This window comes from Molothrus aeneus, chromosome 3 (assembly GCF_037042795.1).
Source record: "Molothrus aeneus isolate 106 chromosome 3, BPBGC_Maene_1.0, whole genome shotgun sequence".
In the NCBI taxonomy this organism is placed as follows: domain Eukaryota; kingdom Metazoa; phylum Chordata; class Aves; order Passeriformes; family Icteridae; genus Molothrus; species Molothrus aeneus.
The window spans coordinates 4475076-4501427 of NC_089648.1; the positions used below are offsets into that span (position 1 = coordinate 4475076).

General features: G+C 44.8%; 1 protein-coding gene and 1 long non-coding RNA gene across 4 annotated transcripts in view; both read left to right on the plus strand.

Moving 5' to 3' along the window:
* The first annotated feature begins 1785 nt into the window (after window positions 1-1785).
* On the plus strand, window positions 1786-8736 carry LOC136555147 (uncharacterized). The gene is made up of 3 exons (XR_010783433.1): window positions 1786-1953; window positions 4610-4669; window positions 8222-8736. It is a non-coding gene; the product is annotated as an uncharacterized lncRNA (long non-coding RNA).
* A 178-nt stretch (window positions 8737-8914) lies between these two features.
* The window catches only part of RTN4 (reticulon 4), a 40623-nt gene continuing 23185 nt past the window's right edge, over window positions 8915-26352 (plus strand). Inside the window, exons 1-3 of one of the 3 annotated variants that reach the window (XM_066546062.1) lie at window positions 8915-9461; window positions 22763-22819; window positions 23620-26046. In XM_066546062.1, coding sequence (XP_066402159.1) covers window positions 9008-9461; window positions 22763-22819; window positions 23620-26046 — 2938 coding nt within the window. In that variant the 5' untranslated portion in view covers window positions 8915-9007. The remainder of the gene's footprint in view (window positions 9462-22762; window positions 22820-23619; window positions 26047-26352) is intronic. The other 2 variants (XM_066546063.1, XM_066546064.1) reach the window with 2 other exon arrangements.

Genomic DNA, 26352 nt, shown 5'->3' on the forward strand with positions numbered 1-26352 from the left:
GTGTGGCAGCACTGAGAGCACAAATACATGCAGCAATCATGTGGGCTCCTTACCCAGGTATTGCCAAACCACAAACCTGCCTATCCTGTCCAATCCCATGTGATGTTGCCCCGGGTGACACAGCTACAAACACATCTATCCCACACATCTGTGTGCTGCCAAGGCTCAGAGAGGGTTTTAGACCAAAGCAGTCCTGTGCTGACATGACACAGAGCAAATGACAATGAAATTGCTCTTTGTATCATGCCATTCACTTCATGGGCAGAACTCCTTCAGACTCCTCTGAAGTCTGCCAGTGTGGGTTACCAGGTTGGGCAGTGCTCCCAGCTGAGTGTCTGCTCTGGCTGCCCAGTGGGGAGAAATCTGATTGGAGCCGATTTGAAAAAGCCCCTGGTGGCAGGAGGTATTTATAGCCCAGCACAACGTCAGGGGCTGCCGTCGGCACTGCGGGCTCGTGGTGCTGCACTCGGTAAATCACAGATTATGGGGGCTTTGCCTTAGGAGCTTACAGCTGAGAAGGGCTCCCAGGAGTGTGTGCCACTACCTGCCAGAGCACAGAGAGTGCCTGGTATGGAGCAACCCTAGTACTATGGGATGTTATTCTGAGCTCTCTTTGATTTTCTCAATGCATGTCTATCTTTCCTTACTTGTTCTAGACCTGCCTTGCAAATCCAAGCTAATCCCAAACATTCAAGAGAAAACAACTACCCAAGAATGGGAAGTGGAAAAACTGACTGCTCTTTTTCCACTGACCCCTTTGGTTTGTTGTTGCCTCAGTTTTCCAAAACACCCCTACGCAGCACATCTCTCATCCACCTGTTGTATTGAGCTCTGTGAACTGTGTGTGGGAGGAATTGACTTCATAACGTGCCAATGTTGTGTAACACTGAGCCTTGGTGCTTGACTGGGGAGCCTGAGCACTCCAGAGGGTAAACTGAACCTAATTGGTGTCCAACAGCCAGCCTGATAGGTTTGGCTTTTTTGGTTCACATTTTGGATCTCCATCCATCCATCCATCCATCCATCCATCCATCCATCCATCATTATGCCACACACAATTATAAATGCAAAAAGACTGAAGGAGTATCCATGATTTGAACTAAAATTCCTAAGGAGAGAGGGAAAAAAATCCCTAACGCAATGTGTTAAAACTTACATATTAGAAGGCATGCAATAAAAATTTAAATTTCGTCCAGTTGCCATGAAATGATCTAAAACTGAACCAATGTATCATATACTGTGTATTTATATGGTGGCACCTGATTTCATTGTCAAAGCAGTTTAAATAGCTCTTGCTATTTCTGAAGAATATGAGTGATGACATCCCCTGCTATTTTTAGGAATAATATGTTTATCTTTATTTAGTTGCACTTAGATGGATGCTATATGGAGAAGTAAGCATTACCCAGTCCTGGGCTGTTTTAGTCTGGGGGAACTAAAGTTACTGGTTTGTGATGGTGCCAGTGCTGATCTTTTGTTCTGTGGGTCAGCAGCTGGAGGTCTGGTCCATTTTGGAATCTCTTTTTGTCTGCTCCCAGCTGTCTTCCCTCTTATCCCATAGTGGGATACATAAATTACTTTTACAGGTTCAGCATTGTGAAGCAGTCATAGAAGTGGATTTTAAAAGGGAGAAAAATCCTCATATGAGGGAAGAGAGGCTGATTCTCCCAAGGTAATAACTATCACTCATGGAAAAGGCAGGATGGAATATGACACTTACTTAATATAGAAAGCATCTCCTTTGTGTGCCTTACAATTGTTCTTTTTCTTACTCTTGAAGAAAAAGAAAGGATACTTTGCTTCAAAGAAGAATTCAGTGCAACAATTGAACATCAGTATGAACTTCCAAGCTATAAGAAGGGCTAAACCAGGTCAGATGGGCAGAACATGAGGGAAGTGATGATTGGCTGCAAGTGGACTGAACCCGAGGATTCTGTGAGACAAGAGTAGAAGGTAAGTGTGGCACTTCCATAAGTACTGCAAAGGCACCACAGCAGTGATCAGAGGTACACTTGACCATCACATCAGCTACATGAGCACCCTGAAGTATCAAGAAACTGCCTAAATGTAATCTGGGATCACAAGTTACTGAGCAAAATGGAGGAATTTTTAGATGTAACTAATAGGGGCAAGGAGGTTGTCTTCTCACCATCCCAGGAATGTATTTGAAATGCCAGTCAATAATGCCTTTGTTTTGAGTCTCTGCTTTTTTACTAGGATAAAAACCTACAAAACAGTTTACTAGGATTACCTACAAAACAGTTCTACACTGTAGGAAACACAATGTGCTAAAAGAACAAATCAAATTGACATGAATTCAGTGGCAGCCTCAAAGGGATCACATATCTGTGTGCCTTGTTCCCCCTCCAGATGACTCCTCCTCCAGTCTAGGTGAAAAACTGCTGCTGGTGTAGTGTCCAAAAGCTGCTCAGGGAGACTGGCTTTCCAGCCCACTGCAGAGCTGAAGAATTATATGATTATATGATTTACACTTCCCTGGAAGTGTTCAAGGGTGCTCTTGAAACAACTTGTTCTAGTGAAAGGTATCCCTGCCTATGGAATATGGGGGCAAGGGGAGAGAAATGAAATGGTTTGAACGTCCCTTCCAGCCCAAAGCATTTTATGATTATTATTATTATTATTCTTTTAAGCAACTGTCATTTACAAGAATTCTGTTGAATCAATTTAGTTGCATAAGTCTTAAAGAAAGAGTGCTATTCAAAATTCTGATTTTATTTTCAAAAACTTCAAGTGAGTAAAATGGAATGAGAAACAACATAAGCTGCCTTTAAAGCCAAACTGATTGGGTTTTTTTTCCAATTTACCCAGGCATTTCTCCCCAGGATATGGTCAAGTTATTTCCAGGCTCATATGTTAAAACTTACACTGTTTAGCAACCTGATTCTACCTGATGGAATAAATCCAATAAATTTTAGCTAACAGCCTGTGCTGAAGTAATCATTTGAGCAGATATTACATGTCATTCAAGTAGTTAGTTTTTGCTGAAATATGTTAGTTTTTTACAAGATACAATGAGAAGAGTAAAAACTATATTTACACTGAAAAAAAACCCATTGAAAATAGTTTAGAATAAGGGATACCTGCCAAACATCATGCTCTAGAAATCTGAAGAACTTTGGTTTTCTTTAGGGACTAAAGTAGCCCTGTGCCACTTCTTTTCCATGTGCTGTTTTCTCAGTATCTTTTCCTTTCATTTCTGCTCCTTTTTACAGGATATATCAGAAAGACTTTAGCCTACAGGATTTCTTTTATTCCCTTGCCAACACTGTGGTTGCACTTAGGTAGTCCTTCACCACTGGCATGACTCACCTAAAACACAGCCCTATCTACACCAGTCAGAAACTAGTTCCAAACCAGTAAAACAAGCAAATTCAAGTTTCCTATAGCCCCAGGTCTTAAACTGTTTGCATCTCTATCCTGGAATATCTTCAGTTGTTCTCACACCTCTCATCCTCCTTTTTGGTTTTGTCATCTGGGTAAATGACAGACAGGCTTGTAAAAACTGCTTATGTATGCCCCAGTGGAATGGGGAACCACCAGCTTCTCCTGCTCCCTCTGCCCATCAGCTCTCTCTAATTTAGCCAGCTGCTGGTTTCTACAAAACTATCAAAACTTGAATCTTCTGCCACTGCCATTGTTAACTGAAATTGCCAAAGTGTTCAAAAGCTGGAATATTTTATCTGGGGAAAGGTGAGGGAGGTAAAGGGCTTCAGTGTATGACCAGCTGGACGTGATACTGAGAAAGCAGGGAAGTCATGTTGGACATTTCTTAGCTGTCCTATCTTTGTCTGACCCAGATAAAGGAAGAGCTCCCTAAATACTCTAAGAAAGAAGCCTCAGTCCTGGTGGTGTTTTCCAAAGCTGCCCTACATTCCATCCCCAGAGGTCAGGAATGCTCTGTGGCCTCAAGCCCACCACCAGGACCCAGCTGAAGACTCCAGCTGCTGGAGCTGCTAAAGGCATTTGCAAGGGACAGGTTGTTAAGAAGTGAGCAAAGTTCTGCAAAATAGCAGCTCTTCCTCTCAAATGTGAGTTCAGATCAATGTGCTGCTCCCTCTGCACACTTTGCCTGTAGAGTTAAGTTTCCTAATTCCAATAGTGATGGCATCAGCCTTGTCTACAGAAATGGTGAAAATGTTGCCCCCATCAATCTGTTTGCTTTCTCCTAGGGCACATTTGGCAGCTAAGGGAATAATCTTGAATTTTGGTTACCAGGCTGTTTCTTTCCTAAGTGAGTCAATATCAATACTGAGAAAGAGCAAAAATTGATCTCTAATATAAATTATATACACTTTTCCCTTTACAAAGCAAACTAGCTTAAATTCCAATTTATTAGAACTGTAATAAATCCCTAAGTTTTAAAAAAGCTCTTAAAATACTTTTGGTTAAAATGCCATGATTTCAGAGTGCTCATTCTCGCTGTTGTAAGTTCTAGTCACTGAGTGAGTGGCACCACTAGCTCAGTACCTGGAGTCAGATTGTGGAGGTGATCTAAAATAAAAATTAGGAGGGGGGAACATGAATTAGAAAAAGTAATTGATACTATCTGGAGTTCTTTGTTAATAGAGAATGGAATTTTTTTGTCTAGATCCAATGGAACTGATGGTCCTTATGTTCCTCAAGAGTGAGAAGTATTATGGCCAAACTGGTAAGTGAATAATTTAATTGTATTTCTTAAAAGTGTCAGAGGCTTGCAAGGAGTAACATTAAACCTGATGTGGGGAATTACATGTATTCTGAGAATTAGAAAATTCTGGCGGTGTCAGTAAGACAGAAAATTAACTGTATTGTCCTTTAAGTAACACCAAAGGGGTTCTTTCCAAGAAAAAGAGGAATCAGACCAAATTCCCATTACCAGTGGATCCCTGTGCAGCTTTAGTGAGGTGGGTTTTTCACGAGTCTCATTTGCTGGAGAGCATTGTCATTGTTTTGGTTCCCTTCAAATATTATGTATTTAGTTGATGAACAAATGTGCTCTTGTTCACTGTTGTAACATCATTTTAATGGCACTCATCAGCTTTGGTCCCTCTGAATGACAGCTTCCAGAGACCAAAAAGAAATTACCTGGATGTAGGAATTTAAAGCTACAGCTAAAGGCAGCTTTTCACAGGTGGCACTTGGTGTCTTTTGGAGCTGTGCTGAAACTGCTCTCGTTCGTGCAGGTGGGTGGGCTCAGCACCTGGCTGGCTGAAGGAAGTTCTGCAGGGTGTGTTGTGACAGGCCTGAATCAGACTATATTGACATGGGTAGTGGGACAATTACTGTAGCAATGGATGTGTTTGATTCCAATCAAACAATTCCAGAGTAAGAAGTGCCTGGAACACTAAAGAATATAACAGGTTAGAGAAGTTCTCATCAAGAAAATGTTATTTATAGCAGAGGACAAGGAAGGACCCATAGAAGATTCTGATAAAGCCCAGCCTGGTTCACTTACCATCAAGAGATGGAAATCCCTTTGTTCTATTGTTTTCACACTTTTCCCCCTCCATATGCTGCATTTGTATTAATAAACTAAGCAGTGATTTTGTCACAATATGTCACTGCTGATCTTGAAAAGAAGTACAGCAGGTGTTCAAGTGAAGACAAACCTGTGAGGCAAATCTGCTTGATTCAGCACTGGCATGATCTGAAAACAAAGAATTGCAGAGTTTTATCCTTCAGAGATAAAGACATTATGTCTGAAACCTGGGAGATTGTCCTTAAAGCTTAAAAGGAGGGACAGAAACCCAGCCACCCTCGCAATTTTAAATCCATCCTTTAAAATCTCTATCTGAGATCAAATGTGGGGTTTTTCCTGTTGGATCCTGCTGTGAAGTGACGGTACTGCATTTGTGCTATCACCATTATTATCTTAGTCCATGATCTGCTGTGATATCATGTTCCTTCTGTGTGAGATAAAGCAGAAGGTCAGAGTGGACTGACAAAATCCCACCAGTACATAACCACTGGCAGCACTGCTGTGGAAATTCAGAAACATCCCCACTGGGGTTTCTCTCATGGAATGCTTTCCTTCCTAACTTTGCTATAAGAAAACAGCTGATGAAAACTAAGTTTTAAGTAAAATAAATTGCTGAATATCTGCAAAATACTCCTACTTGTTGTCAATATTCCTAGCAAAATTGTAAAATACTTTTCTAAAGAGCTAAAACCTGGCATGTTTTGCAATAGTTTCAGTACTACAGAGTTCTGTTTTCCCCTTGCCTGTTAATTTGAGTTGCTCAGGGAAAATGGAACTCCCTTCCTGTTTCCCCCCAAGACCTTTAGTCACTTCCTGTCTCTAAATAAAAACTCCTTTCATTTGTTCTTAATTGATGATAGATACTCTTCCAAGTATTCTGGTAAAATCAGCCAAATTATATATAGATTTTTTCCTTCTTGTAGATGACCAAAAATCCCCCTAGTTAAATATGTCAGCACCGTGTCTATACTCAGAATTTGACAATTTTTTAAAGGTACCTTTTTGCCTTAGGTTATTTTATAATGGAATTCTGAAAATCCATTTTCTTGTTTAACCAAGAGATGCAAAACATAGATTTGCTGGTGAAATTATAAAGACCTTATTCAATCAAAGCATTTTATTTGCTATGCCTCCATTCTGCTGCTGCTGCAGCAGCATCCCTTATATCACTGTAAAAGGGGCTGACTTGAAAAGATAAATGGAGAATTTGTCAATGAACACCCAAAATCTTAGCGGCAAAGAATGGCATCTAAAGACCTCACAGTTTGTCAGGCTTATTCACCTGCTGGAAACATTTGTGTCTATGAGAATTACAATGTTGCCCTCACTGTATTTACAAAAATACTTTGCACATTTATTTTGGTAATTTCTGGTAGTGATAGGGACATTCCTGGGAAAAAAAAATCTCATCTGGAATTTCCTGTGCCTGATCTGAGACTGGATTGGGTGCAGGGAAAGGCTGCTTGGAGGAGCAGGGGAAAGGGTGGCAGCACAGCTTCTCCAGTGTTAGCTTTGGAAAGCAAGGGCTGGGCAAAACGTATTCTTAGGAATTAAAATTCAGACACAAATAACAATTTAAAGGGAAAAGTGGTAAGAGGATATACCTTGGCCTTGAGAAGATTAGGACTGGAAGCTGGAAGGTCTCTTGTTATTTAGAAAAGGGGGTACCTTAGCATGGCCTTCCCAATACTAATAGCAGCAGCAAATGTTTGGGTTCAGGCTGTTCATGCAAAGAATACAATAGGTTTTCCTGAGGCAGGAGAGGGCTCAGGGCTGGGAATGGAGCCCCTCCATTGCCTTGTTGCCATCCCATTTTTCAGGCCGTGACTGAAGCTGCCGGTTGAACCCCAGTTTCCAGCCAGAAGCTCTTCCCTCTGCAGCTGCCCCTGAGTCCCTCTGTGTGCTCAGGAGCACTGAACTGATCCCCCCGGGAGCTTCTGCTCTGGGCTGGATGGGACAGCTCAGAGAATGTCCATTCCTGCATCCATTGCACAAGGGAAGTGACAGGAGAGTTGCTTCTTTTCCTTAACTTCTCCTGTCTCACTGAACTGGCAGCTGCTTGCTCCGAGTGTTTCCATGAACTAATCTTTCATACAGGACAATAAATCATCTGTGGGTTAAAAACCCATCATAATGTTGGAGTAGTGTTAAATATAGAATTATAAGGCCTTTTGGTATTATTGAGGCAGCTGTGTGGGTGGAAATTGCATCCAAATAGAAGCTATTTTAGTTAAATTAAGTGTTGCCCTAAGGGCTTTGGCCAATGTTCCATCTCTGAGTAGAAAGCTGGAGACCACACCAGAGTCTAACACGAGGTAGGTGCCAAGTTTTCTTCTGCTCTCCCTCTCCTCTTTCCTTACCTCTTTCCATTCCTCTTTTTCCCCCCTTTCCTCTTGCCTTAAATTTCGTCTTCCCTTTTTCTTCCCTCTTTTCTTTTTCCTCTTTCCTTTATGTTATTCCTTTTTCTTTCATTTTTTCCTCTTTCCTTCCCTTTTCCCATTTTTCCTTCCCCTTTTCCTCTTTCCTTTCCTTCCTTTTCCTCTTCCCTTCCTTTTCTCCTTTTTCCTTCCATTTTTCTCCTTTCTCCTTTAATTTTTCTTTTCCTTTCCATTCTTTCCCGCAGAAGTTATACAACTTAAATTCATTCTCTAAAGAGATGATATCTGTTCATGGCCTTATACCAGCACGGGTGGTTAAACAGGTTTATCTCTTCTGACAATGTCTCCTCCCTGGTTTTTTCAGACACGGGAAGGTTTTTGCATCATGTTTTGGTTAAAACTTTCATTCCCATCGGAGGAAGGCGCTGGCTGACTGCACTTCCCGCCCCAGGGATGTGCCTGCGGTGATCGGCGCGATGCCCAAGGAACAGGATTGGGATTGGGATCGGGGTCGGGACCGGGCCGGCGCCTCGCTGTTCCCGGCCCCGCAGTGCGGCGGCACCCGGGATGGCCCGGGATCCTTCGGTCACATCCAGGGTGAGAGAGGCCGGGCTAGGGCGGATGGGTGCCCGGCGCCGTCCGTGCCCGGGAGCCCAGCCATCCCCTTCTCTTTCTGGAAATCGCTGAGGGTTTCTGCCCGCTGTTTAAAATAACAAAAAAAGAGAGAATGACACTACTCCTGGCCGAGGGGAGCGGTGAATCACGCCATGCGCTCCCAGGCTGTCTGTCACGGGGGGATGGAGGGGCCCCGGGCCGTGCCCCGTCTCCTTTGCCGCCCCACCCGCGTTCTCCGCGCTGAACTTTACCCGACTTCTCAGCCCCTCTCCGCCGGCAATCGGGCCCGCCCATCTGATGCATATTCATGAGGGGCCACGCCCGAGCCCGCTCTTCATTGGCTGCTCCTCGCTCTCTCCCGCTCCCATTGGCTGGCGTCGCCGCCGCTCCGGGCGCTGGGCGGGGCGGGCGCGCCCGCGCCTCCCGGGCGGTGACTCACAGGGCGTGGAGTGCGGGTCCCGCAGCGGCGGCGGCAGCGCAGCCCGCGCCTCCCCCCGCTCCCGCACTACTCATTGTTCCGCCCGCTCCAGGCACCATGGACGAGCTGGACCAGTCGCCCCTGGTCTCCTCCTCCTCCTCCGGGCCAGCCCGGCCGCAGCAGCCACAGTTTAACTACCAGTTCGTGCTCGACGACGAGAAGGAGGAGGAAGAAGAGGAGGAAGAGGAAGACGAGGACGAAGACTTCGACGAGCAGCTGGAGGTGATGGAGAGGAAGCCTGCCGCGGCTCCCGCCGCAGCCCCGCAGGAGCGGCCGCCACAGCTGCTGGACCTCGGTGGCCCCGCCGAGCCGCCCCGCCCCGCTGCTCCGGAGCCGCCGCAGCCCGACTGGAGCCCCCGGGGAGCTGTGTCCTCTTCCTCCTCCTCTGCCACGACGCCGTCCCCCGCGCAGGAGCAGGTCCCGGCCCCCGCCCGGCCCGCGCAGCCCCAGCCGCCCAAGCCCGAGCCTGCTGTTGTTCCCCGGAGCAGAGGGTCCTCCTCCGGCTCAGCTGGTGAGTGCTCCCGCCCCGGGCCCGGGGAGGGCGGCGGCCGGCCGGGGGAGCCTCCACTCGAGCCGCTCCGGTCCTCGAGCCCCGCTGCCCCGCCGGGAGGTTCCCTTTGTCTGCCGGCCCTCGGCCGCCTCCTGCGGCATCGCTCCCTCCCCTCAGCCGCGCTCGGGCGCGGCCCCGCTCCCCGCGGCCCCGCCGCAGCTCATGCTGGAGAAAGGGCTCCCCCTCCCCTTTCTTTCTTTTTTTCTTTTCTTTTTTTTTTCATTATAATTTCTTCTCTTTCCCTCCTCCTCCCCTCTGTGTTATGCTAATGGCGCGAGGGGGAAGCGCCGCCCCGGCCGCCGCCTCGCACATGGGCCGCCCGGGGGCGAGGCCGCCGCCGCCGCCGCCTGGCAACGGCCGCGTCGCGACGGGAGCGGGGGGCGAGCCCGGGGTACCGGCCGAGGCCAGAGACAGCGGCCGTGTCCGGCAAACCGGCTGAGCCCCGCGGGGACGGCCCTGCCCGGGGTACCGGCCGAGTCCCGAGGGACCGGCCGCGGCGTCCTCGCGGCTCCGGCAGCTTCTCTCCCGGCGCAGAGCCCTCCTCCCCTCGCCGCATTGTCCCAGGCACGGTTCCCCCCGGGGCGGCCCGGCACTGCGGGTTTGGGCGTGGGAGCGCGGGGGAGGAGGGAAACATAAGATACTTGTAATCTTACTCATGTTTAACACAGCGCCTGGAGGGAGGGGCGAGGCGAGGGACTGCGGAGCCGCCGGCCCTCCACCTGGCCGGCACAGCCCTGCGGCCGCAGCCTGCGTGGGGACGCCGCGCCCCGGCCGCGGACTGCGGGGCTGAGCCCCCGAGAGGGAAGCGGTGACCCAGGGAGGAATGTGCGGTAGCACAAAGGGAGACCGGGCTGCTCGCCGCTCTAGGTGTGGCAGTCCTGGAGAAGAATGTCAGCCTCGCGTTCTGGATGGCCACGGCTTAGCCACGGCTGTCACCTGGGGCTTCTCCAAGGCGTCGCCCCGTAATGTGGGGGTTCGGCGGAGCACAGGGCTGTGGAGCGGAGGGCGTGTCACCCCCAACAATTGCTGGTGCTGCCCGATTGCCAGAGCCCTTCTCAGGTCTAATCCGGGAGCTGACCCGCATGACTAATGCCTTGCATGCGGATTGCGAGTGTGCTTTGGCTCCACTTCCCCTTAATTCAAAGTAGAAGAGCTGACTTGAGGCCACTAAAACAGTGACAAGGAACGAATTCAAGTGCCTTGAGATCGTCATGGTGTGTGCTTACCTTCATTGCTGTTGTGGTGTTGGGATGTTGTAAAGATGCAGGATTTTAATAATAACTAAGCACCACAGTATGAGGGGCCACGATACTCAAGATCTAATTTAAAAAAATCTGTAACAATACTTTTAAAAAAGGCCTGTCAAAACCTGAATTTAGTTTTTTCAGAGGAAGTTTCACAATGCCTTTTATTTGCATGTGTGATGGGACTTTATGGGTACTTGTGTCTTTCACGAAGCCTACTTTGTTTTGTTCTTCTGGAAGCTCTCTATGTAGCAATATGCCAAGGAGATGAATTTTTTTTTGTTTCCACCATTTGGAGGACAGATGATGACAAAAGCTTGCAACAGACTGAAGAGGAGGGATTCTATATGATGGATGAACAAAATTTTTTCTAGGCGTGTTCTCTGAGTGGAGCTCTGGATGGTTTAAACAGAACTGAATGGAAGAAATAGGATCTACCAAATCATGTTGCTTTAAAAAGGAGGGATGAAAGCATGTTTTCTGGAAGTGATTTGGATTTTTTTCCCTCTCTGACCCCTGAAGGATAAGGCAAAAAGAGCACAGTAATTCCTGAAATAGTTCTGTGTTAGAGACCTAACTGTGAGAATTGCGTAGTATAGCTGAGAAGTGGCATCAAGGAGTGATTTTAATTTGTCAGTGATGATTAATTTAGGGCTCTGAAGTAAGGACTGGCATCTGGGGGAGGCCTGGTTTCCAAAGACAAGGTGTTGTAACACAATGCTCATCTAATGATGAGTTGAAATATTAGAAGCTCTGTACTTGAAACTCCTGGATGAGAGCAAATGATGTTGATAAAAGCATTGCCAGGTTATCTCACGAGTACTTTGCCCTTCTCAGATGCAGGAGCACTTAGTTCCATCATGTTAAATATCCATTTAAACATCAAATATTTGTTAGTTTTGCATTTAGCAGTGGGTGTTAAAACTGTCTGGGTCAAGATATTTGGCTTGGTTTCAAATGAGTTCACTCTCAGTCATGCTGGGAGACTTGCAAAATGAATTTGCTGCCTGCAACTGGTGGCAGGGTGGCCATGGCAGGGACAGCCACGTGGCCCTGTGGTTTGCTCTCTGCAGAGTTGTTGTTTCACTTACTTTGAGCTCTGCTGTTTGAATTTCAGGTCTAACTGAAGAATTGCAATTCACAGTCTAGAAATTTTGAAAAAAAAAATCTCTTCATATTTGAAATCTAATGCTTTCATTTATGAGGATTTGAGGGAAATGACTTTGAAATTCTGTTTCCAGGAGGAGGAGAGTATGGCCTGTAGCAGAGAATAGTAGGGCTTCTTTTATCTGCAACAATTGGCCATGGTGCTGCCTTTTGGCAGTGGAACAATAGCAAAAATGTATTGCCTGCTTGATGGCCCATTGAAATGGATTTTATGTATATATGAAGGTGTTTTAAAAAAGAAAACCTTTGTAATTGCTTTTAGTTACACACTTAAGAGTATTCAGTATCATTGTGACATAATTATATATAATGCAAGTCCCTGACAGGGTAACAGCAGCCTACCTTCTGAAGAGCTAATATAAATATTTGCAGGAGGAGAAAACAAGCAGGAGCTCTGCACTCAAACTTGGCTTCTCCTGAATGATTTCTGGGCTTTTTGTACTTGCTGTTTTGTGAGTAGCAGAAACTACAGTTCTGGCAAGATTACTGCTTAAATCTTCTGATTACCTGAATTTACATAGGGTGGAAAAAAAAATAAAATTCAGAAATAGTTATCCATGGTCAAAGTAGTACCCTTTTTTTTTTGGCTAGCTGCCCAAAGTAAGGATAACCAGTGTACTATGATGGGTAGATACCACTTTGCTTCTTCAAGCCCTAGATTCTGCAGCAAAAGGAGGCTCATAGATCACTTTTCTGGAAGAGACTGGTGTGTTTTGGAGTTAAGCTGCACTTACCAGAAGGCTGTACATGAAATCCACCAGACTGGCCCTAGGCCAGCATGCAGAGAGAATAAAGATGTTTCCTTGTAAGTCTGTTGCCTTCGGCTGACCTGGGTTAAATACATATGCAAACGTTGTGGAGGGCCAGTTTATTAATTAGTCTTGCTTTTCCACGTGATTATGTAGGATTTTTTCTGGAATTCATCCATGCTGAGGAGAGGTCTCAGGAAGGTTTGCCAGCCAGTGTCATGCAGAGGTCAGCAGAGCTGCCTGGAGCTGTCCCTGGCCAGGCTGAGCCCAGCCGCAGGAGGTGCTGAATAAATGCAGATCCATACTTGCTCTGCTCAGCCCAGTGAGGACCTTTTACCCTGCTCATCCTGCATTTGCATTTGATCCAAATTCTAAACCAGCAGATTTGCTCCTCAGATTTCTTTCTGTTGTGCTGCTGTGTCTGCATGGACTCCTTCAGAGGAGTTGTGTGCATTTTAAGCACAGGATGCAGCATGACTTGGAAAAAACAGAGTTGTCCTTGAATGCTGTCACTTGTGACTTTCATTTGTACCCTTCATTTATTACCCACTGTAATAAATATGTAATAAATAATTATGTACCCACTGATCTTCAGTGTTTCTCTGAGGTGCAAGACATTTTCTCTTCCCAAGTATAGTCAGCAAAGCTCTGAGGGAGGTGCTCATAACCTGGATTATCTAATTTAGAATGTGATTTTTTTTGAAAAAATTCTGTTGTAGAGAGGAGAATAATCTGCAACTTGACTGTATAGTAAACCTTCATTTTCACATTTCATGTTTCCATCTTGGTGAGTTCAGCAAAGGATCATTTTCTTTATTCAGTTTTATTCATTGTCATGTGCAGTGTCTAGCACTGGGGGCCTGCTTCTGTACTGAGCTGGTGTCAGTTTCAGAAGCCAAGCAGCCCTGACTCTGGTGAGCAGGAGTGTGTGCAAGGACAGCCCTGCCAAGTTTGATGGTGTCTTTGCCTTGTGTGTGTGTGCCTGGACTCGCTTTCCAGGATAAAACCACACAGTTCCACCTACCCTATAATGATGGAGCCCTCAGGGAAGTTTTGAATTGCACTGGGAGTTTTCCCCTTGGAGATGAAATCCTCCAAACCACAGGTTAGGAGGCACTGAGGAGCTGCTGTTTGTTTGCCCTCCTTCCCCTCCTCCCAGCCTGTACTCAGGAAGTTTCCAGCTCGGCTATGGAGTGACCACTGCCTTGTTGCATCACCACTGGTGGCCACAGAACCTCTTTCTTATCTCACAGATAACCACAAACAGCAGCACTTGTGGAAGCTGAGGGAATGTTCAGGCTCCCCAGTCAGAGGTTTTCTCCAAGTTGCTGGGAAAGCAGATGTTGTGTTCATTTTTTATCCTCCAGTGCCCAGGATTTTGGAGAGCACTCAGGCCAAGAGTCTGGATGTTTAGGAGGAGCCATTTAGGCATCAGTCTTCTTGCCCCTGGAGCCCAGTTCCCATGATGCTGGAATTCTGGGGGGCTCTGGTGGTGGCCACACAGTTTTGGGGGGATTTTGAGGCTTTTTGCCTGTTTCCATGTCCGTTCTGCCACACCCAGCTGCTTGATGGCTGTCCTGTGATCCTGGCTTTGTGTGCTGGGAAGGAACAAAGGGTGGTTAGCCTTCAACTGGAGCACTTGGTGTGCTGGAGTGATATTTCTTTATTTTCTGTTAATATTTTGACAAAAGCTTCTTCTTTTTATTTGTGCTGGCAGGTTTCTATAGTAACTCTGAAACTCAGATAGAAAAATTAGCAAAGCATAGTTCAATCTGAAAATGTCCTTTGGGTTCTAGTTTGGAGGCAAGGAAACAGTTCTTGGTTTTTTTATTGGCTAGAAAATGGAAAGCAACTTGGAGCTTACAGGTAAATTATCTTAAGATATTCAGAAATGCTTATACATGAAGTAGGAGGAAAATTGTGTAACTCTCAAGCTGCTTTAGAAATGAAAGGAAAAAAAAAGAGCTATTATTGCCAAGTAAAAATAGTGAACTGTGAGACCTCAGTAGAAAAGTAATGTTTTAATGCAGTTTTTAAAAAAATTCTTTGTTTATGGTCTAAAGTAGAAATGACTCCTGTGTATGATTTGGAAACACTGCATATTTTCTACTTATTCTGCAGTCTCTGTTTTTTAGGGCAGCATAGGACAGCCAGAACTGAGCTGCTGCACTCCAGACAGATGACATGCTTGGTGGATGGCTTTTTTAATTGGCCTTTCCATCAATAAGAACTATTACAACAGCCATAAAATAATGGACTTATTAATATTCAGAAGGTCTGAGAAAATCAAATTATCTCAGTGGAATGTTTTTTATCTTTCAAATGGAAATAATCAATCTGCTGCCAGCTGTAGCTGTCAAAATATGAAGATTTTAAGTTAGGTTAGATTTTATGTTTTTAAATTACTGATTTTCCCCATGATTTTAATGGTTTTATCTCAATTTGTTGCTTTTCTGATGAATAAAGAAAAAATACTTTTAATTTTATCTTCCCTCTCAATGTAGGAGTATTGGGAATACCAGTTTAACCTCCATGGTTTTGCTGGGAGACTTGCTTTGTGTCTGAGATGCTCCCAGCTTCTACTGGCAGCTTTTTAATGAGCAGGGCAATCATGTCATCAGCTCCATCAGCTAGGGAGAATATGTTAGCTAAGATGTCTTAAATGAGACACAAGACTGAGATAAATATAAACTTTCCTGTTGCCAGTTAAAATGTTCTCAGTCTGTCAAAATCCTCCTGCTTATCCAGTCAGCACTGGTTGGTGACAGTTTTCCTTGAACCCTGCTCTCCCCTCTTTTCTGACAGGAGAGCAAATTCCTTCATGCCTGCCTGTGTGTGTGTCCCCTGTGTGTGGCAGGGCGAGCAGTGCCAAGGAAAACAGACCAAGGAGCATGTGTGAGGCCTTGCAGAGCAGCTTGGGGCTCAGAACACAAAGGAACAAGCCAGGAGAAAAATGGCACTGGTGGCACAGAGGCTCCTTCTTTGTGGGCTTCAGCCAAGTCTGCTCAGAGAGATGGATTTAAAGGGCTTTGAACCAAGGCTTCCTTTAAAGATCACACTGATAGACAAGAAAATTGGGGTTTCCCTGTGTATTTAAAAAAAAGAAATGGTTGGGCAAAATCTGTATTGACCAAAATCTCCTGTAATGCTGTTGATACGTGATCCCCTTGGGAGTCAGGAGGTCATCAAGGCTCTGAATCTTCACATTGCTTTTCCCCTTTAATCAAAATATATTCTACAGATACTGATGGCTACACTGAGTCCATGTTCTTACTCTCTATATCTCATCCATCAGACATCTTATGCACCATTTTGTTTTATTTTGCAGACTGTAAGCTTTTGTGTCAGAGGCTTGTCACACAAGGTAATGTGTTGGGAAGAGATGCCAAAAGAAATCAGCAGCATCTCGTCTCTATTCTTTAAAGATTATTTTAGTTAATAAATACATTCTTCTGCAATGATAAGGTTGCTCATCTAAATACTGCTTAATTTGTTTAATTGTGGGGAAAGCAGGGAAAAATCCATCTGTACAAATCAGTGAAAGGGAATCTTATGATTGGTATAATCTCTAAAATTAAATTGGATAATGTCTGCATAATGATAGGATTTGCATGGCTCTTTAGACCTCCTGCCTTTGAATAAGTTCTGATGTAATTACTCTATTTTTCTGCTTTGTGGCACTGCCAGAACTCAAATTTCTATTTGTTATTTCAACTTATGGTTAACGTGTCTGGGTCTCAAGGAAGAGTTACTTAGTTTTTAGAGGAATTATCTAGGTTTTTTTGGTTACAAATGTTGCCAAAGACTGAGTACTTGGATTTAAAGCTGTGTCTAGCTGGACACGTGTGTTTGCACTTGGCTACATTGTTTCTTTCTGCTTCTTTTTAATCAACACATTGAAACAGTATAAATTGCTGTCTGTAAATGCTGAATCTGGGAATGCTCGTGTTTTAGATGGTTTTAAATTAAGGTTTTGCTTTGCTATTAAACACATTTGATTTCTATATTAAATATAGTTGTGATTGTGAAGTGGGCATTTCAGGCCATCAGAGGGGGGCTGTGAACAGTTTGGGTTAATTGTGGCCACCTGACTTCAGTAAAGGGAGGCTTTGCCCCCACCTGATGCTAATTTGGGTAATAAAGCAGAATTTCTGTGCTTGGAGTCGGTACCTTGCAGGGGGAAGGTACAGCCAAGGTGTGTGGTGCTGAGCTGTGCCATTTACTCCTCCCTGAGCTTTGGGAGGAGAACAGAACAGGAGCAGAACAGTTTTCTCTTTGTTCCTGAGAGGGTTTCATTTCCTCGTGGTGAGCTCCTGTGGATTGCTGGGCAGGGAAAGGTATGTGCATCCTGTTTGTGGGAATTCTGTGTGCTCTTGGTGTGAGAGGAGTGAAAAGTTTCTTTGGAGCTGAACTGGGGGACTTTTTTCTCTGTTTAGTTTTGCTAACAAAAAATGCCTGATAAAACGCTGTTCCTGCTGTGAGGGGACGAGGGGTGACACTCGGTGAATGAGGGACTTTTAGCAGAAAGTGGCATTAGAGAAGCACTCTCTGAAATGCTTTGGGTCCTGGCCCTGGTGTTGCCGACCAAAATGGTTGCAAGAGTGAGGTGAGAATGGTGGCTGTGCCTGAAGTGTTTAATGGCCTTTTGGAAACACCGTGGTGGTGGGCTCTTAATTTGGCAGCCTGGGAATTGTAACAGGGAACGTTGTGACAGAGCCAGGATTAATTTCTCTTCCTTGTGTCCCTCTGTCCATACTTTGGTTGGCACTTGGGCGTTGCAGGGGAATGGAGCTGCCTTTCTGTTCACTGAAGAGCTGATCAAAAGGAGAAGAAACGCACACAGCTCACCTCTGTCCCGGTGCTTTACAGGGACAGCTTGCCTCAGGTGGAGCTATTTTAAAAGAGGAGAAGCTGTGAAATTGGACCATGTAAAAATGATATTAAAAAAAAACTTACACAAACCAGTTGGATTATAGATTTCTGCTTAGACAACAAGAAAATATTTGCTGGAGAGCTGTTTGCAGAAACAGACAATTTAAAATGCTCGTTTGAACTTGTTTTCTTCATGCACTTCAAATAGCGCAGCCCAACTCTCCCCGCAGGTGATGCGTGATTCCACTTTGCAGTAATTGCCATGAAGGGCTGAAATGACCTACAGCTGGGTTTGTTAATGATCAAAGGTCTTGGCTCCTTTTGTGATCCCAGCTGTGATGCCCTCAGGGTGTCCAAAATGGAGCTCCATTTTCCCCTTTAAATCTTCAACAACTCCCATCTTCTGTAGCAGCCTGCACACTTTCCTCCTAAGATTTCCAAATAATTTCCTAAACTGGAAACTTCTCTTTAAAAACTTAGACCTGTAACTAAAAAGAGCCAAATGAGAAAAACTAATGAGTTGCTGTGACTCTGCAGCCTGATCTAATGATGTGAAAAGGTGCTATTAATAGTTAATGTTCTTCATCTTGAATGGTTTAAATATTTGGTGAAATCCCGTATTTAGAACAATCACATCATAACAGGAGATGATTTAAATGGAGTTTGTGTAGGCAGCTACTTTTCTCGAAATTCTTGTGAAGTTGTGTGCCCTTGTTTTGTACTGCAGTAGGAAATTAGGCATCTGAGAACTTGAAATAATTAACTTTTAAATGGCCACATGTGTTGCTAAACAGCTTGAGATAGAAATGCTGCTGGGGCAGCCTCCACTGTGGGCCCATGAGCAACTTGGTTTGCATTGAAGGAACAATTTCTCTTTCATATCTGCCCTGGAGGGGTTGCTGCAAATGGAACTTTTCCATGACTTGTGAGTCATGTCACAGATGCCATTCCTTGGAGTATTAATTTTCCCCTGTTTTCCTTTATTGTTAAATATTTATGTTAACAGGACAGGCCTTTCACAATGTCCCACTGTGGGAGGTCTGTAAGGTAAAAGCAGTCCCTGGCCTGTTAGTTGCTGTCTTGCTCATTTCCTAGGCTTGCAAAGGTGGTGAAATGGATTCTTAGACTCCATTTTTGCTCATTTTTCAAGACTAGCAGGCATTTTCCAGCAATCTAATCCAGGAAGTGGTTTTGAAGCTCTGGAGGCTGAAACTGCCACCGAGCAGCCTAATGCAGCCTCCTGCCAAAGCCGAGCTGGGCAGCAGGTGAGGTTTGCTCAGTGTTTCTGTGGGTTTTGTCTGGTTTAATGCTGAGCTCATACACAAATTGAGGAGGGCAGCAGAACAATGAAGCTGTGTCAGCACAGTTCTGCTGCTGCTGACTGGAAGGAGACACATGGGAGCAGAGGGAAGGGTCCTCCACTTACACAAATCCAGTGAGGAGGGACAGGAATTGTTCTGGCTCAGTCCTTATTTTCTCTGACTAGACTGAAGTCCTCTGCTTTCCTTTGGCAACTATGTTTTTTGGGAAGCAAAAAGGCTCTTTTCTCATAAATTGCTTTTCTTGGAATTGTCAGTTTGCTTACTTAATTTTGAACATTTTTCTCTGGAAATATTTGGAAAGAACTTTCATTAGTTGTGTGAGAAATCTCCATTTATTTCTCTACTTTTTATCTGAGATTTTGGTATTTAAATGTGAAGTTTTATGCTGGTAATGTCAGCATCTTGTAACATCAGCAGTTAGCGGGAAATCAGCAAAAATTAAAATGAGGGTTTAAAATTACACATCTTTGTCACGCTGGTGTCAGGTTCTTTATTTTTAAACAACACTGAAATCTGATTCTCATTGAAGGACATTATATTTTAGCTGAAATCATAATGCAGTTTTAAAATATGAGACTTCATGCTAATGAAAGAAGCAACAGGACTATTTGTGGGTGTTTTGTTTTTTGGTTTTGGGTTTTTTTTTAGGGAATATTTAATTTGCATAAATCCAAGGTAAAAATTGCAGAATGTTTCTGGTTAAAACCAGGCACGTAAAAAAGTTCTCTAAGAGCCATCAATTGGAGTGCTTCAGTAGCTCATATAAAGTGGTACCACTCATAAATAAGAGGTCAGACTCTATCTTGGCTGCAATGCTGAAAGAGCTTTACTAACTTGCATCATTATGAAATTTTGGCTGAAAAACTTTAGAGTAAGAACTCTTTTTGTGGAGATTGTGTTCATTTTGAAGTCTCATTCTTTTGTGTTTCATGAAACAAAATCTGTCTTCTGATGGAAGTGTTAACTGAGCAGTTCATCTTAGTGAAGGAGTTTGAGTTAGGATTTGTAAAAAGTTATGATTTGTAAGAAGATCACTTAGATTTTTTTCTGTATGTATTTGGGTGAAGATTTAGTAGTGAAACTCACTTTGTATGTCAGTTAAGGTGTTTTGAATATCTACTTTTGCTTGGCAATATTGTTGCTCAGAGCTTGATGTATTCAGAAGTTTATTTACTTGGTTCTGTTGTGTTGCTTGTTTGGGTGGGGTTTTTTTTTTGTCACCTAATTTCTGCCTTTGAGATGCAAATAGGAGAAGGCACCCCTGGTGATGGATCCTAGAAGTGTCCTACTTACCCACAGAGCTGTGTTTCTGAGAGGTTTCTACCTCCACATGGGAGGTGGGGATGCTCCAGCATCCAGTGTCACTGCTGGCAAAAATCCCTTTCACCATGTCACTTCAATTGCACTGTGCAGAGAGTGCTGCTGATGGGGACTTGTCCTACTCCATTTTCCCTGCTTGCCTGGAGGTGTTACACAGGGCCCACAAGGGCAGCAAAAATCCCTTCTATCTTTTTCCTTTGAGCAGGAAAAAATGCCTTTCTGATGTGGGTGGAGGGAGAGTGGGTGGTTCTCCTTGGCTGGTTAGGAAACACTGCTTTTATGTAATCTCTTTTCACACTCCAGCCATGTGTGGAAAATAAAGTTTGGGTGTGGACACAATATCTTTCCATTAAGAGAACCTGGGAATTCAGTGGCTGCCATAGGGCTGGCATGGGACTGTGTTGGGTAAATGGAAGCCACAGCTCAGGAGGAGTTTTTGCCTTGTGCAGTCTAAAGGAAACACTGAAAAATGAGAGCCCATGCTCTTAAACCTAGTGCCCTTCCCCAGAAACTGAAACCTCTGTCTCTGGGGCTGGAAAGAGTTCAAAAGATTTTAAAAGTGGAATTTTTGGTAGAGATTGCAGCTGGCCTTTGGACAGGAAGGGAGCAGCACCTTTCAGGGATGACTTGTGTGTTTTCCCCTTCACCTCCTTGCCCCTCAGTGGACTCTGCTGTGTTTGTTTGCCCTTCCTCCTGCATTTCCACCTCCTCTGCCTTGGTGTTGGTTTCCCTGGAAGGCCCTTTTCTGTTGGGCTGTCAGGGTTTCTGTTCACAACCTGGTCCCATCAGGTCCATCCTGCTTTTTCTCCTGCCCCAAAGCACAGACCCCTTCCAGTACATCTGGGATGATCTGCAGGAGGGAGAGTGTGTGGTTTCAGGAGAGGTGTGGGCTGAGGAGCAGTCTCTGCTTGTGGAAAGGATCCTGGTGAGCCAAGAGCTGCTGGAACAAAGGGCCTGCAGTGAGTGGCACTTGGTGTAGCAGTTCTGTGACTCTGTCACGTACCCATCAGTTGTCCTCCAGTGTGGTTTTTGTCCTTTAAAGCTTTGCCACCATTGACCTGGGACAGTGCTTTAACGTGCTCTAAATTTGGAATTGAGGTTTCTCTCTATATGGTCCTTAATGGAAAGATGTCATTTTTAGAAAACTGAGCAGAAATGCCTTTGGCCCAGCAGGAATTGAGGACCCTTCTGAATACCAAGTCCTACACTCAGCTTTATTTCTTACTCTGTTTTCTGTTGTCTTCAGGTGATACTTAAAATCCACAAAATATAGCAAGAGAGAAATGTTCTGTGAAGCAAACCCAATGACTGTATAGTGTGACAGGAAATGCAGGTTGTGAGGATTTTTGGAACATTGCTGTTGGGATTAACTTGAATAAGCCAGACAGGTCATGAGTGTCTGCAAATGGCATCACTTCTACACAAGTCATGGTTTAGTGCCAAAACACAACTTAATGCCCTGCCTGACTGTTATTATATATGTGCTGCTGCAACTACCATATTTCTCACCTCTTGACTTTCATCTTTTAAAATCAATTGTTTCTATTATTCTTTGCTTTTAATAATAATAATAAAAAAAAGGCCAAAAATATCCCCACCTCTTTTACAGTACTTGATTTTGTCCAGGCACATAGCAAAATTAAAGATTGTTGGTGTCTGTACTGAGAATAAAAGTCTAAGTGCTTTAATATATTTTTTTCTCCACTAATGCAATTGATGTAAATTGCGAATATTCTTTACCAGCCTCAATGTGAAAACTTTATGCACTTTTCAGGATGAAATAAATTTGCCTAAGTGGTGGTATTCTCACATCAATGTCAAGCCAACAGGCCATGATGGACCTGGGAGAAACACTGCTGCTGGCACAGAAATCCAGAGAAGGACTGGTTTGGCTTTGCCCGTTTCCTCATGATGGCTGGTGCTGCAGCTTTGAGTGGAAAGTGGAGAACTGGATTTGTCTTGGGAGATGTTGGGCTTAAAGCAAACTCAGCAAAGCCAAATACATTCCTTGGATCATGCTAAAAAAGGCTTTAAAAATAACAGCTTCCTCTGGGGGCTTGTCTGTATAACACCAAAAGGAAAAGAGTAAAGCCATAAGGCAGCCAGTATGGCCTAGTATGGCTGTGCCTGAGGAGTGCTGTGTTTGTGGGGTGTTCCAGAGCTTGCTTTAGTCATTGAACTTCCACCAGTGTTTGATGGAGTTTGTTGGGGCTGCTCTCACACAAGTGTGGGGGTGTGAGGAGACCTTGGGTGGGGAGAGCTAAGTAAGTGTGCCCCTGGCAATGGCAGCGGTGGCTGCCCAGTGGTGTGCAAGGGAATGAAAATAAGAGTAGCTGCCAAGGCGTGTCTCACCCTATGGCTGGTCACTGGCTTGGAGGGTGGAGATCCCTCTGTAAAGATCCCATTGTGAATGGGGAAATCTGGGTGTGGGCTCTCCCAAATCACCTGGCTCTGCTGATGGTGTTCCCTGGTTCTCTTGGGTGTCGGCTGTCGATCTGTTGGGTTTACTGGGAACTGACTCCTTGAGTGCTTTCTCCCCTCTTCACCCTGGCCCTTCCTTCTGCTGAGGTTATTTGTTTGTTTTTCAGATGAGACCCTTTTTGCTCTTCCTGCTACACCTGCGCCTCTGATGCACTCCTCTGCAGGCAAGTTCTTTCTGCTCCCCTTTGTCTGAGTACCTCCTGCCTTTCTGACCTCATTAACCCTTTCCCACTAGTCTGCTTCTACTAAAAGTCAGCATGGGTCCAAGAATAGCCTCTGTCACATTTTTCAGTTTGGACTTTTTGGTTGATCTATTCCAGATTTTAATATGTATTCATTTGTTAACATTGTAAACTGTTTTATAAACAAGAATCTAGCCATCTGTGAATTCTTGGACCCTTGATGTAGGAGAGAAGTTGGTACTGTTAGCAGGTTAATACCTCAGAGCATAGTTGCTTTACTGATTTAGCAGAAAGATTTAATCTATGGTAACTTTCTGCAGTATTTTAAAGAAGTAAAATTTCCACCTGTAGTATTGATTTAGTGGTTTTTATTAAGTACACCATCCACAAATTTTAAAAAAGGTGTCAAAAAAAGGCTTTGCTGGCACATGTTTGTGCAATATGTTTATGCCCAAGCATCCACACACCCCCTGTCTCTGTCTGCCCTTGCCACCCTCCTGTTCTGGCTTTGTTAATATTGCCCCTGTACAGTCTGACATCTTCAGCTTTACTGAGATCTTTGCACTGCATGAAGTTGCTGCTTCTTGAGCCTCTCGCTCACTTCTCTGCTAGAAGTGAAGTAGAGTAGCTTTAAGTGATAGTGTGTATTAACGGCTCATAGTATCCACGCTAGAGCTTGGGAGAGCCTTTTAGTAGCTAAAATCATGTGAACCTGTTGAAAGTTTGCACTGACTTTAAGAGCACTTGCATTCTCTAACTTTCCTTTCTATCCATGGTCACAGAAAAAGTTATGGACTTGCAGGAGCAGCCAGGTAGCACTAAGGCGCTGGGGCAAGAGGATTTTACTGCAGTCCCGCTTGAGCCTGCTCCTTCTCTTCCCTCCTTCTCTCCTCTCTCAGCTGATCCCTTTAAAGAGCACGCAGCCTTTGGTACCCTCTCAGATGGATTTCCTGCAAGAGGCACTTACAAAGAGAGCTCCAGTGAGGTTTATAAAGAACCTATGAAAAATGCCACAAACCCCTTTCTTGCAGAGGGAAATGAAAAAGACATTTCTGAGATGAAATACTCACAGCCCCCATTTGCTAAAGAAGCAGCAGCCATTTTATCTCCAGCTAAAGAAAAAACACAGCTAGAGGGTCCTGAAGAATTACCTAACCTGGAGAAAACACCTGCAGAGCAGCTGAAAATGTCTCCAGAGTCTCCCCAAGATATATTTGAAAGAAACGAGGAAGATCTCTTCTATAACAAAGACAAGTACAGAGGAGGTGGTGATCATGTTGAAAAAGGGGTGCTGAAAGAAGACCCTCTTAGGAGGGAAGAATATGCAGACTTCAAACCATTTGAGCCAATATGGGAAGTCAAAGGTGCTAGTCATGGACTGAGCAGCATGAGAGAGGATGTTGGAAGGAAGATAGATGCCAAGCTGGAGAGCAGTTTGGATGACAAGTATGGCGTGGGTAAGCTGACTGTGCAGAAGGATTATGAAAGAGACAGTGAAGGCAGTGCTGAAGAGCCCTCCTTCCCAAGCACCCCAGAAGCTGTAAAAGAACCTTACATCACTTGTACTAAATTTGACTCTTCTCCAAGTCCTGGTGGTAACAAAGGCAAATCCCTTTCTCCACTAGAGGAAGGCATTTCAGAAAATAGAACCGACGATGAGAAAAAGATTGCAGAACTGAAAGCTCAGACGGGCCCAGAGCAAGGTGATTTTGCTGCTGGAGCAGGTGGGCAGGAAAGGCAGGGAGCTGACCCTGCTAAAGCACAGGGGGTCCTGCCAGTGACACCTGACAGCACCACAAACATGCCCGAGGGTCTCACTCCTGACCTGGTGCAGGAGGCCTACGAGATGCACGATGCAGCCTGCACAAAGCTGGCTTACGAAACCAAGATCGATTTGGTGCAAACCTCGGAGGCGGCGCAGGAGACTCTGAAACCTGCGGCACAAATCTGCCCCTCCTTCGAAGGCTCGGAGGCCGCTCCGTCGCCCATATTGCCCGATATTGTTATGGAAGCACCGCTGAGCACCGGCACTGCTGGGGCAGAGGCATCTGCTGTGCAGCTGGAAGCTTCCCCACTAGAAACATTTATGCCCACTGCCAAGTATGAGAATGTAAAAGAGGCTGAAAAACCTCCTGTATACCAAGAGGCAGTGAATGTCCCACTGGCACAGGCCCAGGAAGCAAAGGAGACATTGGCGTTTAAGCAACCGGATGATGAGAGTAGCACCACTCCTGAAGATCTGGAGACTCCTTATATATCTATTGCATGTGACTTAATTAAGGGAACAAAGGTCTCTGGTGAATCTCCTTCTCCATCTTTCACAGAGTATTCAAAGACACCGGTAGCAGAAAGCATTTCTCAGGATGTGCCTGAAGACAAGGAGCTAGATGGAACCCCGTCTCCACAGTTTGGAAAAGCTGGCCTGTTTAATAGCCAAATGATATCTGACTTTGCTGAGGAAGCAAGTGAAGATCCATCTCTCCTCTTAAAAAGTAAATCCACTGAGAGTATTGCAACGGATGAAGAACATGAGGAGGAAGGACTGGTGGATTCAGTAGCTGCCACGGGCAAGCCTTATCTAGAGTCATTCCAACCCGAGCTGGACTCTTCCAAAATTGTTGCTGCTCCACTGTCTGAGCCAATACCTGCAAAAATAGCCAAGGCAGATAAGATTCCTCTTCAAATGGAAGAGCTGGATGCTTTGGCTTATTCAGCTGATGTATCTGTTGCTATGGAACCAAAAACGGGAGATGACAAAGCTCTCTCACCCACGGAGTCTTCCCCAGTCTCAGTGGAAGAAGACTTTGTGATGTTAGGACATCCTAAAGCTGTTCCTGAGTTTGTGACAGAAGCCACTGACCAAGAAACAATGCACAAAGATGAAGACATCAGTAAGGTGATGCAGGGTGAGAAGCAGCTGCCTTGCCCAGAGCTGCCCTGTGATCTGTCTGTGAAGAATGTAGAAGTAAAAGCTGAGGAAGACAGCAATGCCTTGAAAAAGTCTTTGGAGGCTGTGGACAGAGAAGTGCCTGAAGTATCCACCATGTCCTTAGCAGCCACAGATACCTCACCTTTATCTGCTGAAAAAGAGATAGTCAGTGTAGTAAAACCAGGAGCTTTTGAGAAGGAAGCTGAGAAAGAAGCTGCTTCTGTTAAAGAAAAGAAAAAACCTACTGCTGTATTTTCAGCAAAGCTGAATAAGTCTTCAGGTAATCTGTGTATGCTGTCTTGCAGTTTGCTGATCTGCATAATTCTTTAGCTAAACTTAAGCATGCCTTGACTTATTCTTTTTAAATCACTTTCTGTAAACTTCTCTGTAGGCCAAGGGTAACAGAAAATGTCAGTGCCTGCACTTGTACCTTTTTCATATTCTGATTGCTTTAGTACCTTTTTTCTGTTTATCAGGGATGGACTCAGCATCTCCAGGTTTCTCCTCCAGCTCTGCTGCTCATTGTCTGTGGATGCAGAAATAAGTGACTGCCCACTGCAGGCCCTTCCATGGTTGTCCCCAGGCT